The 17,231-nt window shown below is 42.5% G+C and overlaps 1 protein-coding gene across 1 annotated transcript in view; it reads left to right on the top strand.

Annotated features, from left to right (window-relative positions):
• Positions 1-17,231, top strand: part of LOC129824085 (TGF-beta receptor type-1-like) — a 98,271-nt gene that overhangs the window by 60,467 nt on the left and 20,573 nt on the right. The window contains exons 4-8 of the mRNA XM_055883399.1: positions 1,821-2,051; positions 2,489-2,656; positions 2,840-2,996; positions 12,254-12,378; positions 13,271-13,401. Of these exons, the coding sequence (XP_055739374.1) occupies positions 1,821-2,051; positions 2,489-2,656; positions 2,840-2,996; positions 12,254-12,378; positions 13,271-13,401 (812 nt within the window). The remainder of the gene's footprint in view (positions 1-1,820; positions 2,052-2,488; positions 2,657-2,839; positions 2,997-12,253; positions 12,379-13,270; positions 13,402-17,231) is intronic.

Raw genomic sequence — 17,231 nt, 5'->3', positions numbered from 1 at the left:
CTCTTCAGACAGTGTTAATTTGTTCTATTCTCAGATAGCTGCAGGTCTGACTGTTGATGTTTTCTTACTGTACAGTCGTGGCCAAAAGTTTTGAGAAGGACACAAATATTAATTTCCACAAAGTTTGCTGCTTCAGTGTCTTTAGATATTTTTGTCAGATGTGACTATGGAATACTGAAGTATAATTACAAGCATTTCATAAGTGTCAAAGGCTTTTATTGACAATTACATGAAGTTGATGCAAAGAGTCAATATTTGCAGTGTTGACCCTTCTTTTTCAAGACCTCTGCAATCTGCCCTGGCATGCTGTCAATTAACTTCTGGGCCACATCCTGACTGATGACAGCCCATTCTTGCATAATCAATGCTTGGAGTTTGTCAGAATTTGTGGGTTTTTGTTTGTCCACCCGCCTCTTGAGGATTGACCACAAGTTCTCAATGTGATTAAGGTCTGGGGAGTTTCCTGGCCATGGACCCAAAATATTGATGTTTTGTTCACTGAGCCACTTAGTTATCACGTTTGTCCTATGGCAAGGTGCTCCATCGTGCTGGAAAAGGCATTGTTCATCACCAAGCTGTTACTGGATGGTTGGGAGAATTTGCTCTTGGAGGATGTGTTGGTACCATTCTTTATTCATGGCTGTGTTCTTAGGCAAAATTGTGAGTGAGCCCACTCCCTTGGCTGAGAAGCAACCCCACACATTAATGGTCTCAGGATGCTTTACTGTTGACATGACACAGGACTGATGGTAGCGCTCACCTTGTCTTCTCCGGACAAGCTTTTTTCCTGATGCCCCGAACAATCGAAAAGAGGATTCGTCAGAGAAAATTACTTTACCCCAGTCAGCAGTCCAATCCCTGTACCTTTTGCAGAATATCAGTCTGTCCCTGATGTTTTTCCTGGAGAGAAGTAGCTTCTTTGCTGCCCTTCTTGACACCAGGCCATCCTCCAAAAGTCTTCGCCTCACTGTGCGTCCAGATGCACTCACACCTGCCTGCTGCCATTCCCGAGCAAGCTCTGTACTGGTGGTGCCCCGATCCCGCAGCTGAATCAACTTTAGGAGATGGTCCTGACGCTTGCTGGACTTTCTTAGGCAACGTGAAGCCTTCTTCACAACAATTGAACCGCTCTCCTTGAAGCTCTTGATGATCCGATAAATGGTTGATTTAGGTGCAATCTTACTGGTAGCAATATCCTTGTGAAGCCCTTTTTTGTGCAAAGCAATGATGACGGCACGTGTTTCCTTTGCAGATAACCATGATTGACAGAGGAAGAACAATGAATCCAAGCACCACCTTCCTTTTGAAGCTTCCAGTCTGTTATTCGAACTCAATCAGCATGACAGAGTGATCTCCAGCCTTGTCCCCGTCAACACTCACACCTGTGTTATTAACAAGAGAATCGATGACATGATGAAAGTTGGTCCTTTTGTGGCAGGGCTGAAATGCAGTGGAAATGTTTTTGGGGATTCAGTTCATTTGCATGGCAAAGAGGGACTTTGCAATTAATTGCAATTCATCTGATCACTCTTCATAACATTCTGGAGTATATGCAAATTGCCATCATACAAACTGAGGCAGCAGACTTTGTGAAAATTAATATTTATGTCATTCTCAAAACTTTTGGCCACAACTGTACATCTGTCTCCCTCAATGTTTTTAAAATCTGGCCTTGAGCACACATTGGATTTATCAACAGAAAGACACATTTTGGATCTAATGGCTTGCGTTTTATTCAAGGTCTGCTTGAACTGCTTTCAAACTTATCCTAAAAGCCTTGCCTCATGATAACTGTGCTCTCTCTCCATCCCCTTCTGCAGGCCTGCCTCTGCTAGTGCAGAGGACCATAGCAAGGACCATTATCCTGCAGGAGAGCATTGGGAAGGGGAGGTTCGGGGAGGTGTGGCGGGGCCGCTGGCGAGGAGAGGAGGTGGCCGTTAAGATCTTCTCATCTCGGGAGGAGCGCTCGTGGTTCCGCGAGGCTGAGATTTACCAGACGGTCATGCTGCGCCATGAGAACATCCTGGGTTTCATCGCCGCTGACAACAAAGGTCAGAGGGCACATTGGGCCAGGGTTGTGATCATTTGGGAGAAAACATTTAGAAACAGGAACGTACTTTCTGAACTTGTCCAATAAGTGGCCAGGTTTTTATTTTCTGTTGTAAAATATTTTTATACAGTGTGCCCTACTGAACATGACCCAGTACTGGTTCTATTTTATATGACTTCTATAATGCTCTTAATTTTGTGTCAGTGTAACTTAGAAGCCACACATGCCTAAATCAGCTGACAAGCAGTGAGAACTGTGTATTTGGCTGGGACCCAGACAGTATTGTCAGGATGCTAGCAGGCAGCCTTTCACTAATGAGATAATCTGTTGTAAATGCATTCATTATGTAAAGTGTTTCCCTGTGGAATAGGATACGGTAGCTCACTCTTTCACACTCTCCTCCCTTTGCCCCGCTCGCTGTCCTTGCTCTCCTCAAAGATAACGGCACGTGGACCCAGCTGTGGCTGGTATCAGATTACCATGAGCACGGCTCCCTGTTTGACTACTTGAACAGGTACACGGTGACAGTGGAGGGCATGATCAAGCTGTCCTTGTCCACCTCCAGTGGCCTGGCTCACCTGCACATGGAGATTGTTGGCACGCAAGGTGAGGAGGACCAATCAAATGTGGCACATGTATCCACATAACGTATATATAGAGATATGAAATGTGGTGGTTTTACTCTGCACTCAGCTTTTCCTTTCTCTGTATAGCTCTTTTCCTTTTCCACTTCTCTCTCTCTCTCCCTCCCTCTCTTTTTACTCATTACCCTCTTCCCCCTCCCCCCAGGTAAACCAGCCATCGCCCACCGCGACCTGAAGTCTAAGAACATCCTGGTGAAGAAGAATGGTACCTGCTGCATCGCTGACCTGGGATTGGCTGTCCGCCACGACTCCGCCACAGACACCATCGACATCGCCCCCAATCACAGAGTGGGAACCAAGAGGTGACTGGCTGCACAGTAGGGCTGACTCCATTTAGAGGATTAGTCGATAGGCTGTTGATCGACCGAAATGTCTTTTGTCGAGCAGTTGCAATTTAAAAATGTTGGTGCGCAAGACACCTGTCTGATACGCGACTGTCTCGGTGGACTAATCCATTGCGGAGCCGCCTGAGATGGCACGGTCCATCACTCTAAGGCCTTATGTCCACCAGATGCATCAAACTCATGGCGCTCCGGCGGAAGTCATTCATTGTCAATGGAGCAGCACGCAACACACACTAGGCTGCGGTCCTGCTTTCAGTATTTAACTCGTGCCTTGCTTTATTGTACGGAAAATATGGGCTAGGCATCCGGCAAAACAAAATGTATATGCATCTGGTGGACATCGGACATAAGGCATGTTGTGTAAAACTAATTGTACAACACAAATAAATATACTATTTCATAACAAATGTTCTTTCTCCTGCGTTGGATAGCGGTCGCTGTACGCAGTTCTGAAACATCATCTTCAGTGCGCCTTTGAATTGTTTTCCTATGTTCATATGTGCATAATATTAAAGTTAACCAGCATATTGGTCTTGAGAACAATGCAGCAGCGGAGTGAGAAAACAGCCCTTTCCTTAATTATCTTGATAAAATGTAGTAAAGAGGAAACCCCAACTTAATTCGGTCTATAATCAATAGCCTAGCTGTTAAATGTGCCTGGCTTTATACATCATCCATATACAGTTCATTCGGAAAGTATTCAGGCCTCTTGACTTTTTCCACATTTTGTTACGTTACAGCTTTATTCTTAAATGGATTAAATACATGTTTTTCCTCCTCAATCTACATACAATACCTCATAATGACAAAGCGAAAACAGGTTTTAGAAATGTTTGCAAATTTGTATAAGAAATCAAAACAGATACCTTATTTACATAAGTATTCAGATCCTTTACTATGAGACTCGAGATTGTGCTTAGGTGCATCCTGTTTCCATTGATCATACTTGATGTTTCTACAACTTGATTGGAGTCCACCTGTGGTAAATTCAATTGATTGAACATGATTTGGAAAGGTACACACCTGCCTATATAAGGTCCCACAGTTGACAGTGTATATCAGAGCGAAAACCAAGCCACGAGGTCGAAGAATTTGTTCATAGAGCTCCGAGACAGGATTGTGTCGCGGCACAGATCTGGGGAAGGGTACCAAAACATTTCTGCGGCATTTAAGGTCTCCAAGAACACAGTGGCATCCATCATTATTGATTGAAAGAAGTTTGGAACCACCAAGGCTCTTCCTACATCTGGCCGCCCAGCGAAACTGAGCAATCGGGGGAGAAGGGCCTTGGGCAGGGAGGTGACCAAGAACCCGATGGTCACTCTGACAGAGCTCTAGAGTTCCTCTATGAAGATGGGAGAACCTTCCAGAAGGACAACCATCTCTGCAGCACTCCACCATACAGGCCTTTGTGGTAGAGTGGCCAGATGGAAGCTATTCCACAGTAAAAGGCATATGACGGCCCGCTTGGAGTTTGTTTCATGTCTTAAAGTAATGGACTGTTACCAGTCAAGTTTGGACACACCTACTTCTTATTTTATTTGTACTGTTTTCTGCATAGTAGAATGATAATGAAGACATCCAAACTATGAAATAACACATGGAATCATGTAACCCCTCAAAAAGTGTTAATCAAATCAAAATGTATTTGAGATTCTTCAAAGTAGTCACCCTTTGCCTTGATGACAGCTTTGTACACACTTGGCATTCTTTCAACCAGCTTCACCTGGAAGGCTTTTCTAACCGTCTTGAAGGAGTTCCCACATATGCTGAGCACTTGTTGGCTGCTTTTCCTTCACTCTGCGGTCCAACTCATCCCAAACCATCCCAATTGGGTTGAGAAGACTTGCTTGGGCCAAGAAACATGAGCAATGTACATTAGACCAGTGGAGCCCAAATTTTTTGATATTTGGTTCTAGCCGCCGTGTCTTTGTGAGATGCGAAGTAGGTGAATGGATGATCTCTGCATGTGTAGTTCCCACCGGGAATTATGGAGGAGGTGGTGTGATGTTGTGGGGGTGCTTTGCTGGTGACACGGTCTGTAATCTTTTTTGAATTTAAGGGTGGTTACTTTGAGTCTCACATAAAATATATTTTGATCTGTTTGACACGTGTGTGTGTGTGTGTGTGTGTGTGTGTGTGTGTGTGTGTGTGTGTGTTTTTATATATACACATACACAGTTGAAGTCAGAAGTTTACATACACCTTAGCCAAATACATTTAAACTCAGTTTTTCACAATTCCTGACATTTAATCCTAGTAAAAATTCCCTGTCTTAGGTCAGTTAGGATCACCACTTTATTTTAAGAATGTGAAATGTAAGAATAAAAGTAGAGAATTACTTATTTCAGATTTGTATTTCTTTCATCACATTCCCAGTGGGTCAGAAGTTTACATACACTCAATTAGTATTTGGTAGCATTGCCTTTAAATTGTTTAACCTGGGTCAAATGTTTTGGGTAGCCTTCCACAAGCTTCCCACAATAAGTTGGGTGAATTCTGGCCCATTCCTCCTGATAGAGCTGGTGTAACTGAGTCAGGTTTGTAGGCCTCCTTGCTTGCACACGCTTCTTCAGTACTGCCAACAAATTGTCTATAGGGTTGAGTTCAGGGCTTTGTGATGGCCACTCAAATACCTTGACTTTGTTGTCCTTAAGCCATTTTGCCACAACTTTGGAAGTATGCTTGGGGTCATTGTCCATTTGGAAGACCCATTTGCAACCAAGCTTTAACTTCCTGACTGATGTCTTGAGCTGTTGCTTCAATATATCCACATAATCTCCCTCCTCATGATGCCATCTATTTTTTGAAGTGCACCAGTCCCTCCTGCAGCAAAGCACCCCCACACCATGATGCTTGCACCCCCGTGCTTCACTGTTGGGCTGGTGTTCTTCGGCTTGCAAACATAACATAACGATGGTCATTATGGCCAAACGGTAAAATTTTTGTTTCATTAGACCAGAGGACATTTCTCCAAAAAGTAGGATATTTGTCCCCATGTGCAGTTGCAAACCGTAGTCTGGGATTTTCTGTGGCGGTTTTGGAGCAGTGGCTTTTTCCTTGCTGAGTGGCCTTTTAGGTTATGTCGATATAGGACTCGTTTTACTGTGGATATAGATATTTTGTACCTGTTTCCTCCAGCATCTTCACAATGTCCATTGCTGTTGTTATGGAATTGATTTGCACTTTTCGCACCAAAGTACGTTCATCTCTAGGAGACAGAACGCGTCTCCTTCCTGAGCGGTATGGCGGCTGCATGGTCCCATGGTGTTTATACTTGCGTACTATTGTTTATACAGATGAACGCGGTACCTTCAGGCGTTTGGAATTTGCTCCCAAGGATGAACCAGACTTGTGGAGGGCTACAATGTTTTTTCTTAGGTCTTGGCTGATTTCCCATGATGTCAAGCAAAGAGGAACTGGGTTTGAAGGTAGGCCTTGAAATACATCCACAGGTACACTTCCAATTGACTCAAATGATGTCAATTAGCCTATCAGAAGCTTCTATAGCCATGACATAATTTTCTGGAATTTTCCAAGCTGTTTAAAATCTCTCTGGGATAGGGGGGACGCTTGCGTCCCACTTGGCCAAAAGCCAGGGAAAATGCAGAGCGCCAAATTCAAAATAAAATGATATAAAAATCTAACTTTCATTAAATCACACATGTAAGATACCAAATTAAAGCTACACTCGTTGTGAATCCAGCCAACATGTCAGATTTCAAAAAGGCTTTTTGGCGAAAGCATAAGATGCTATTATCTGATGATAGCACAACAGTAAACAAAGAGTGTAGCATATTTCAACCCTGCAGGCGCAACACAAAACGCAGAAATAAAATATAAATCATGCCTTACCTTTGACGAGCTTCTTTTGTTGGCATTCCAATATGTCCCATAAACATTACAAATGGTCCTTTTGTTCAATTAATTCTGTCCATATATATCCAAAATGTCCATTTATTTTAATGACTCCATCCTAAGTGTATGTAAACTTCTGACTTCAACTGTATATTTTTATCACACACACACACACACAAAATACTGTCTCTGGTACAATTCATTTATTTAGTGTTTAACACTGTTCCAAATGGTCAGGAAAAAAAGTGCAATATTGTAATCTAACAGTACCAGTTTATATTACTCACGCAGTGCTTACTCTTATACCATCCTTTTTCTTGATCTCCAGTAGTTTACACAACTGTCAAATGTCTTCCACAGATCTGACTTCCCCTTTCCCTTCTCAGCAACCAGTAAACATTCACCCGTTTTGAGTTTCTTTTTCATGTTCTCAGCATCCATTTTGCTGTCAATTTTATTGATGTGATTATGATAGTCTATAGGCCAGGCCCTATTTCTCACGTGCATGCAACGCATACATTTCATGCAAAGAGCTGGGATGTCTTTTACTGCAGCAGGGAGGAGAGCCAGAACTTGTACCAGTCACACAGGCATTCGCTGCCAGTTTTATTTTCCACAGTGTGGCCATTGGGCTCCTGCTTGAGTCATTTGTGTGTCAATTTTGTAATACAATAGTGCGCTTAAAGCATCAGGTGTGTTAAATGTTAACGCAGGACCCTCCAAGTGGCGCAGTGGTCTAAGGCACTGTATCACAGTGCTGAGTTATCACTACAACCTGGGGTTTGATCACAGCCGGCCGTGACCGGGAGTACCATAGGGCGGCACACAATTGGCCCAGCATTGTTGGAGTATGGCCGGGGGGTATTCCTTGGCCCATTGCTCTCTATTGACTCCTTGTGGCAGGTTTAGCGCCTCAGTCGTCAGTTGAATGGTATTTCCTCCAACACATTGGTGCAGCTGGCTTCTGGGGTGAAGCGAGCAGCTGTTAAGAAGCAGTGCGGCTTGGTGGGTGATGTTTCAGAGGACGCATGACTTGACCTTCGCCTTTCCCGAGCCCGTTGGGAAATGCAGCGATGAGACAAGATCGTAACTACCAATTGGATATCATGAAAAAGAGGGTAAAATTCTAATAATATAAACTTAACATGTAAAGTGTTGGTCCCATGTTTCACAAACTGAAAAAAACACCATACATTTCCATATGCAAAAAAAAAAAAAAAATCTCTCAAATTGTGTGCACAAATTTGTTTAAATCCCTGTTGGAGAAATGCTCACTGCAAAGATAATCCAGCCACCTGATAGGTGTGGCATATCAAGAGGCTGATTTAAACAGTATGATCATTACACAGGTGCACCTTGAGCTGGGGGCAATAAAAGGCTACTCTAAAATGTGCAGTTTTGTCACACAACGCATGTTTTTAGGAATTGTGCAATTGGCATGCTGACTGCAGGAATGTCCACCAGAGCTGTTGCCAGAGAATTGAATGTAAATTTCTCTACCGTAAGCTGCCTCCAACGTCCTTTTACAGAATTTAGCAGGATGTTCAAGCATGTTCACAACTGCAGACCACGTGTAATCACAACAGCTCAGGACCTCCACATCCTGCTTCTTCACCTGCGGGATCGTCTGTGTGGGGGTGCTGAGGAGTATTTCTATCTGTAATAAAGCCCTGGGGAAAAAACTATTTCTGATTGGCAGGGCCTACCTCCAGTGGGTGGGCCTGGCTGCCAAGTGGGTGAGCCTATGCCCTCCAAGGTGGGTGAACCTTGTCCATAGATTAGGGCCTAATTTAATTTATTTCAATTGACTGATTTCCTTATGAACTAACTCAGTAAAATCTTTGAAATCGTTGCGTTTTATATTTTTGTTCAGTATTGTTGATTTTATTCAAACACATATGGTGTGTATATGGAAAAATACACATTTTAAAATTTGAAAGAAAGAACAGACAACTCTTGGTCGACCAAGATTTTTTGTTGTTGTCAGGGACACTCCTACTGCACAGGGAAACCATTGTCTGGGGGGATACATCCACACACACACGTGCCTTCATGTATTATACTTATTCTAAATGTTTATTCTTATGCTAATGTTTATTGTTTTCCACTGAGCCATTTACTTTGTTTGTATTCTTATATTTTATTTTGTATTGTTGCATTGTCGAAGGAACCTGCAAGTAAGCATTTCATTGGACAGTGTATACCATGTGTATCCCGTAAATACGAGTAATAAAACTTGAAACACAAGAACACATATAGAAACACAGACGTATATTTAACGTAATTTGAAATCTTATTTGGATTAACCATAACTATACTTGAGTGCAGGTTACATAGTTTTTCTCTGATGCCTTAATCCACACGGCTGTGTATGCCCTTACTAGTGTGCCGTCAGTATTGAGTCTGTCTGTGGCTTGCGCTCAGGGAAAATCACAGAGTCTGTTGATATTAGATGCCTGTGGGTGATAGTGGGAGAGCTGAGGAGTGATGAAGGGGGAGAGAGAGTGCTGAGGAGTAGATACAGCTTTATCTCTGAAATCTTAAACAGTTCTGTAGACGGAGCATGTGTTGGTAAAGTATTGAAATCTGATCTGTTTTGTCCATTACTCTTCTTAGGTAGAAGTTTAAAGATTCTCCGGTTCTTTTTTATACTTTTTAGCCAGTTGTTCTGACAGTAGCGCTCATGAGCTAAAAGTGGTTCTTGAAAATAGTGTACTATGTCACATGTGCAGATACAGTACCAGTCAAAAGTTTGGACACCTACTCACTCAAGGGTTTTTCTGTATTTTTGCTATTTTCTACATTGTAGAATAATAGTGAAGACATCAAAACTATGAAATAACACATATGGAGTCATGTAGTAACCAAAAAAGTGTTAAATCAAAATATATGTGAGATTATTCAAAGTAGCCACCCTTTGCCTTGATGACAGCTTTGCACACTCTTGGCATTTTCTCAACCAGCTTCATGAGGTAATCACCTGGAATGCATTTCAATTAACAGGTGTGCCTTGTTAGAAGTTAATTTGTGGAGTTTCTTTCCTCCTTAATGCGTTTGAGCCAATCAGTTGTGATGTGACAAGGTAGGGGTGGTATACAGAAGATAGCCCTATTTGTTAAAGACCAAGTCCATATTATGGCAAGAACCTCTCAAATTAGCAAAGAGAAACGACAGTCCATCATTACTTTAAGACGTTAAGGTCAGTCAAGAACTTTGAAAGTTTATTCAAGTGCAGTTGCAAAAACCATCAAACGCTATGATGAAACTGGCTCACATGAGGACCACCACAGGAAAGGAAGACCAAGAGTTATATCTGCTGCAGAGGAGAAGTTCCTAGATTTACCAGCCTCAGAAATTGAAGCCCAAATAAATTATTCAGAGTTCAAGTAACAGACACATCTCAACATCAACTGTTTAGAGGACACTGTGTAAATCAGGCCGTCATGTCAAATTGCTGCAAAGAAATCACTACTAAAGGGCACCAATAAGAATAAGAGACTTGCTTGGGCTAAGAAACACGAGCAATGGACATTAGACTGGTGGAAATCTGTCCTTTGGTCCAAATTTGAGATTTTTGGTTCCAACCGCCGTGTCTTTTTGAGACGCGGAGTAGGTGAACCGATGATCTTCGCATATGTGGTTCCCACTGTGAAGCATGTAGGAGGTGGTGTGGGGGTGCTTTGCTGGTGACGCTGTCAGTGATTTATTTAGCAAACCAGATGGGTCATTGTCGTGTTGAAAAACAAATGAAATCCCAACACCTCCAGGCTGTGTAAGGGCTATTTGACTAAGATGGCGAGTGATGTAGTGCTGCATCAGATGACCTGGCCTCCACAATGACCCAACCTCAACCCAATTGAGATGGTTGAGGTCATTCGAGACTGTTAGAAAAGCATTCCAGGTGAAGCTGGTTGAGAGAATGCCAAGAATGTGCAAAGCTGTCATCAAGGCAAAGGGTGGCTACTTTGAAGAATCTCAAATATATATAAAATATTTTGATTTGTTTAACACTTTTTTTTCTTGTTTACATGATTCCATATGTGTTATTTCATAGTTTTGATGTCTTCACTATTATTCTACAATGTAGAAAATAGTAAAAAATAAAGGAAAAACCCTTGAATGAGTAGGTGTGTCCAAACTTTTGACTGCACTATATGTGCACCACATCATTGCTCTCACTCTCACTCTCACTCTCACTCTCACTCTTCTGTGTGCATCTTGTTAGATGTCACTCAAATGACAGGGCGCTAAAACTCATTGGCTAGGACTCTAATCGCTAGGGGGCTGGCGGGGGGGTAATGTAGGGGAAATTGCGCAGCACAGCTTCCAGAAAAAGTTGCTTTGAAACTAGGGAATTTAAGGTTCGACAGTAATTCTGCTCATAGATTATGCTTGTATGAACTACACATTTAAAATATACTTAGTAGTCACCAGAGTTCCGGAGCATGTCTTTAAAGTATTGCCTGCATTGCTTGTATTTTCTACACTAATGCCATTTCTCACAAATGTACATTGTCCTCTTAATTATAAGACAGAAATAATGTGTCCACTCCAGTGTGGTTTCCAGTGCTAAAAGGAATTAGCAAGGATGTGAGATTTGATGTGTAAAAGAATAGATGAGGGTGTGAACATGGTTACCTGTGTCACGCTAAGGCTATACAGAGGGATGGATGGGAGTGTGAGGGAGGCATGTTGATTGTGATGTGTTGCATCATGAGGTGTGTAGAGCAGTGCTGGGAGGCTTGGCTGGTCTCAGCAGACACTAGCAAGCATTGGGCAGGAGCATGTCACAGCCAATCCCCTTCACTTATGTCGCTCTGCGTCTGCTGCCAACCGTCCCTTCAACGCAGGAACACACTCAATGCACACTTACACACACACACGTGCACTCACACGCAGGCCTCCCACCACGCACCGCTGCACTGCAGTCAGTGACAAGTCAGTAATAAAATCCTGAATGTTGTCTGGGTTTGACCTTTCTTGTGACCTCTAACCTACTACAGCCCTTTTCTCTCGCTCCTGCCCTTTACTCTCCTGACGACACTGCAAGGCTCGCATCGATCAGATCATCACCTAGTAAAGGATTAGACAATAGACTGAGACTGTACAGGGATGTTTAAATCAGGATTTTAGATCGTGATTGGAGCTTTGGATCAGAAAAGGTCAGCGTAGAATATTCATCTTTAGAACGTTCATGTTTAAACCAGCATAGTACATTCAGTACCTCTTAACTGGGAGGACACTTGTTCACCCTGGTCACTCAGGATACTCTGAGAATGAAGAGTGAGTAAAGAGCTCATGTTGTCGACCCTGTGTCTGAAAGGCTAAAGAGAACTGTCTGGTGAATGTCTCCTCAGGTACATGGCCCCTGAAGTCCTGGATGACTCAATCAATATGAAGCATTTTGAGTCGTTCAAGCGGGCAGACATCTACGCCATGGGCCTGGTGTTCTGGGAGATCGCACGGAGATGCTCAATAGGAGGTGAGAACCAGTGGTGTAGTGTACTTAAGTAAAAAATACTTTAAATTACTACTTAAGTAGTTTTTTTTAGGTATCTGTAGTTTACTTTACTATTTTTATTTTTGCCTACTTTTACTTCTCTACATTCCTAAAGAAAATAATGTACTTTTTACTTCATACATTTTCCCTCACACCCAAAACTACTCGTTACATTTTGACAGGAAAATGGTCCAATTCACACACTTAGCAAGAGAACACCCCTGCTCATCCCTACTGCTTATGATCTGGCGGACTCACTAAACACAAATGCTTCGTTTTGTAAATTATGTCTGACTGTTGGTGTGTGACCCTGGCTATCTGTAAATTTAAAATTTAAAAAAACAATTATATCATCTGGTTTGCTTAAAATAAGGAATCTGAAATGGTTTATACTTTGACTTTTGATACATAAGTACATCTTAGCAATTCTACTTACTTTTAATACTTAAGTATATTTAAAACCAAATACTTTTAGACTTACTCAAGTAGTATTTTATTGGGTGGCTTTAACTTGAGTCATTTCCTATTAAGTTATCTTTACTTTTACTCAAGTATGACAATGAGTACTTTACCCACCACTGGAGATAACACTACGTGCCTTTTAGCTCTTATCACACAGTGAGTCGTTTTGGCCCCAAGGACCGCGGCTAATTTCTGAAAGCGTCATGTCTTACACATTGCAGCCTGCCACTGACACAAGGCCCAAGGTTTGGGATATATTGTGAGACTCACTCTGACTCTAGTTTAGTCTGTCCCTCTAAGGCTTGGAGTCATCATTTGCCTTTCTCTTATATTTTCAACACTTTGTCAGAATTTGATCCTAGATTGCCATTGGCCTTGTGTCTAATCCCATCCCGTGTCTGTTGCTCCCCAGGTATCCACGAGGACTACCAGTTGCCCTACTATGACCTGGTCCAGTCAGACCCCTCGGTGGAAGAGATGAGGAGGGTGGTGTGTGACCAGAAACTACGGGCCAACATCCCCAACAGGTGGCAGAGCTGCGAGGTATGACATACTATGTGCTTTTTGTCTTGCTTTACTTCCCTTGGGAATATCATCTGTTTGTGTTTCTCTCTGTTTCTTGGTCGGTCTCTTAACTGTCTGCCTCACCTCTTTCTCTCGCTTTCTCTCTCTTTTTTGTTTCCTCTATTACTCTCTCCCTCTTTGGTCTTCTGCCAGCAGCCTTCCCACTTCATCACCAGATCCACTTTCTCTCTGGCTTTATTGATGCAATTTTTATTGCTTGGAAACAGACAATTAGATTACATCCAATTTGCAGTCATAAAGCATCATAATCTGATCATCATCTCCTGCAAGGTTACAATGGCTGCTGCCAGAGCCTAGGCATCCCAGGCCGACTGTAAAGCAACTCCCTGAATTGATGGCCAGGCTGGTGAATATTAAATGGACCATCAGTCTATTTGTTTCACTCTGTCTGCGGTTGGAGAAAAGAGGCAAAGAATGTGCGGTTTTAAATCACTCAAAGATAATTCGCTAAATTAACATGAGCACATCAGGGACACATTCGGAGAGATGACTAGAAGACCCATCTTTCTACCTGTCTCCTGCTCCTCACTTTAAAATCTATAGATGGACTGGTGTTCTTTCAGCAGTGCTGCTCTCTCCCCCCCCCCCCCCACCTGACTGTATTACCAATTCTAAAAATCTTGAAAGCTATTCCCCAACTCGGCTGCGTGAGTGCATACATACAGATGTCGGATCTTAATATGACCCATTTTGTGGCAGGAGAAAAATAATACTCAAGCAGGAGAATTAAAAAAATAAATATATATATTTAGAATCGCCACCTGGGTGCAGCTGGAAGTGGTGTTTGTAGGCTATACAATGCACTCTCCTACCATACCTAAGGGGCTATGGTTTGGGGAAGGCTCTGCAAACCAACGAACCTCACACCATCAAGTATTTTTACGGCTTGCTAGAGCATTGTGAACTGCCGTAACGCAGTGGTCTAATCAGCACACTTCGGCTCGGAGCATCAGGTGTTCGCTCCCATTGCTGGGCAATCGTTTTGAAACTTTGTTATGAATGGAAACTAATGTTGACGTAGCCTACTCTTATTATTTAACCAATCCAAAGGCAGCTGCCTACCTACCTCCAAAGGCACCTACCTTAGTAGGTAGCACTTTTCTTTTAGGTTACTGCCACTTGGGAAGGGATTCGAAGGCAGCATCACGTGATAACGCATTCACATTCCACGAGGGGCGAGATGTTTGTAGCCACTGTAGCAGCGTGAGCAACTAGTGCTAGCAATTCAGTGACCTAGCCCCAAAATGGAAATATCTGATACGAATAACAAGTAACAGAATTGATCTCCTCAGTACCTGTTAATGAATGAAATTGACACCGACCAGAATAATTATCCTACAGTATATGGTCCACCTCTCGCATATTGCTTGGTCTGCAGCTCCATCGATGTGGACGTGACTGGTAAGCTTCCATGATATCTTAGACAATGATTTTTTGTGATAGCTAAATAAGCTATTTTTAAGAATGATCTATAGCCAGAATAGTGGAGTTTCACTGTGAAGCTAATATTACATTAGAGCTGATGTTTTTTTCCTAATGAGTAGTCTTGAATTGCGATTTAATTCAAACAACTATCACACCCTTGCATATTATTACATGACACAGATGTTCAAGATAACATGCTTTTATGTTTGTCGATAACTAATATTAAAAGATAATATGATGCAATCTAACTAGATTAGAATGCCTAGGCTTCTTCATCCTAATGCAAGCTAAATCCATTGGATACAAAACAAATACTGGCATGTGATAACAGGATAACATATCCAATATAAATGCATATCAAACAGGAATAAATGTTCAATAGAATGATTTGTAATATTATTGATGACTTTCTCTCTCCTTGCAGGGGATTAGACAGAGTAACTGCAGTCACCAGATGCCCAAGCCTCTAAACTAGAAACATGTGAACATCAACACTTTGAATACATGTTAACATTTTTATTGGTTTTCCTCTATCTGTGAGTCCTTAAAACACAGTCCATTGTCGAAGAAGTAATTCCCAAGTGAGGGATATCCAGGAGATGAACCTCCAACATTCATAAACTTGTTCAGTACATGAGGGCAAATTTAATAGACAGGACAGGAGTTTACAGATTTTTGTTCCAGCTCTTCACAAACACGTAATTCAACTACACTGAACAAAAATATAAATGCAACATGCAACAATTTCCAAGATTTTACGGAGTTACAGTTCATATAAGGAAATCAATCAATTGAAATATATTCATTAGGCCCTAATCTATGGATTTCACATGACTGGGAATACAGATATGCGTCTGTTGATCGGAGATACCTTAAAAAAAGGCAGGGAGTGTTGACACCAGGCTTGACACCAAGCTCAGAGATCTGGGTCTGGATACCACCCTCTGCAACTGGATCCTGGTGTTCCAGACAGGCAAACCACAGGATGTGATGATTGGCAGCAACCACCTCCTCCACAACGACTTCCAGGGGTGTGTCCTCAGCCCTCTGCTGTTCTCCCTGTTCACCCACCCCTGCGTGGCTTTGCACGACACCAAATCCATCAAGTTTGCTGACGACACCGCGATTGTAGGCCTGATAACCATCAATGACGAGTCAGCCTATAGGGAGGAAGTAAGTGAACTGGCATTGTAGTGCCAGGACAACCTCCCTCAACATCAGCAAAACAAAGGAATTGATTATTGACTTCAGGAAGCAGAGGAGGGAACATGGCCTCATCCATATTAACAGGACTGCGGTAGAGAGTCTGCAGTTTTAAGTTCCTCGGTGTACACATCACTGAGGACTTGACATGGACCAATAACACAATCACTCTTGTCAAGAGGCCGCAACAGCATTTCTACTTCCTAAGGCGGCTGAAGAAATTTGGCATGCCAACCCAGGTTCTCTCCAAATACTACTGCTGCACCATCGAGAAGGTCCTGACCAGTTGCTTCACAACCTGGTATGGGAATTGCTCCTTCCACGACCGCAAGGCCCTCCAGTGGGCTGTGAAGATGGCCCAGTACATCACTGGGACCATGCTCCCACCCATCCAGGACACCTGAGGAAGGCTGGCAGTATCATCAAGGACCCTAGAAACCCCAGCCACGAGCTGTTCTCTCTCCCTTACCGTCGGGCAGACGGTATCGGAGTATGAGGTCTGATACCAACAGGGTCAAAGAAAGTTTCTATCTACAAGCCATCAAACTGCTGAACACTTGAACTGGACTGACCACCTACACTTACTCTGCACACCTTAGCACATACCCACGTATAAATGTATGCTACACACACACACACACATCACAACTTGTAATGATGGGGCGACGAGTCGGAAGCAGGTGCAGGTGAAACGTTTTAATAAAACAACACAAGAACAATACCAACTGGAGAGTGACATATAATGGGTGATGGAGTCCAGGTATATAATGGGTGATGGAGTCCAGGTGTGAATCATAATGATTCACAGGTGTGCGTAATGATGAATCCCAGGACCAGTGGTTAGTATTCTGGCGCGGAGAAGCAGGAGCAGACGTGACACAACTGCTGCTACCAGACTCTTATTATGATTGCTAAATACTGCACAATATACAGTGGGGGAAAAAAGTATTTAGTCAGCCACCAATTGTGCAAGTTCTCCCACTTAAAAAGATGGGAGAATGGGGTTCCTTGTAAGACATTAGCTAGAGTTTCGTTTCTGCCACCAGAGCTTTTTAAAATCTTTTTTACCTGTAATTTTCATTATAGGTACACTTCAACTAAAAAAATCCAGAAAATCACATTGTAGGATTTTTTTATGAATTTATTTGCAAATTATGGTG

The sequence above is a fragment of the Salvelinus fontinalis genome, chromosome 26 (assembly GCF_029448725.1).
Source record: "Salvelinus fontinalis isolate EN_2023a chromosome 26, ASM2944872v1, whole genome shotgun sequence".
NCBI classification, from domain to species: domain Eukaryota; kingdom Metazoa; phylum Chordata; class Actinopteri; order Salmoniformes; family Salmonidae; genus Salvelinus; species Salvelinus fontinalis.
Note: the sequence above shows the minus strand (reverse complement) of the source record. Positions and strands in the feature narration are given on the sequence as shown.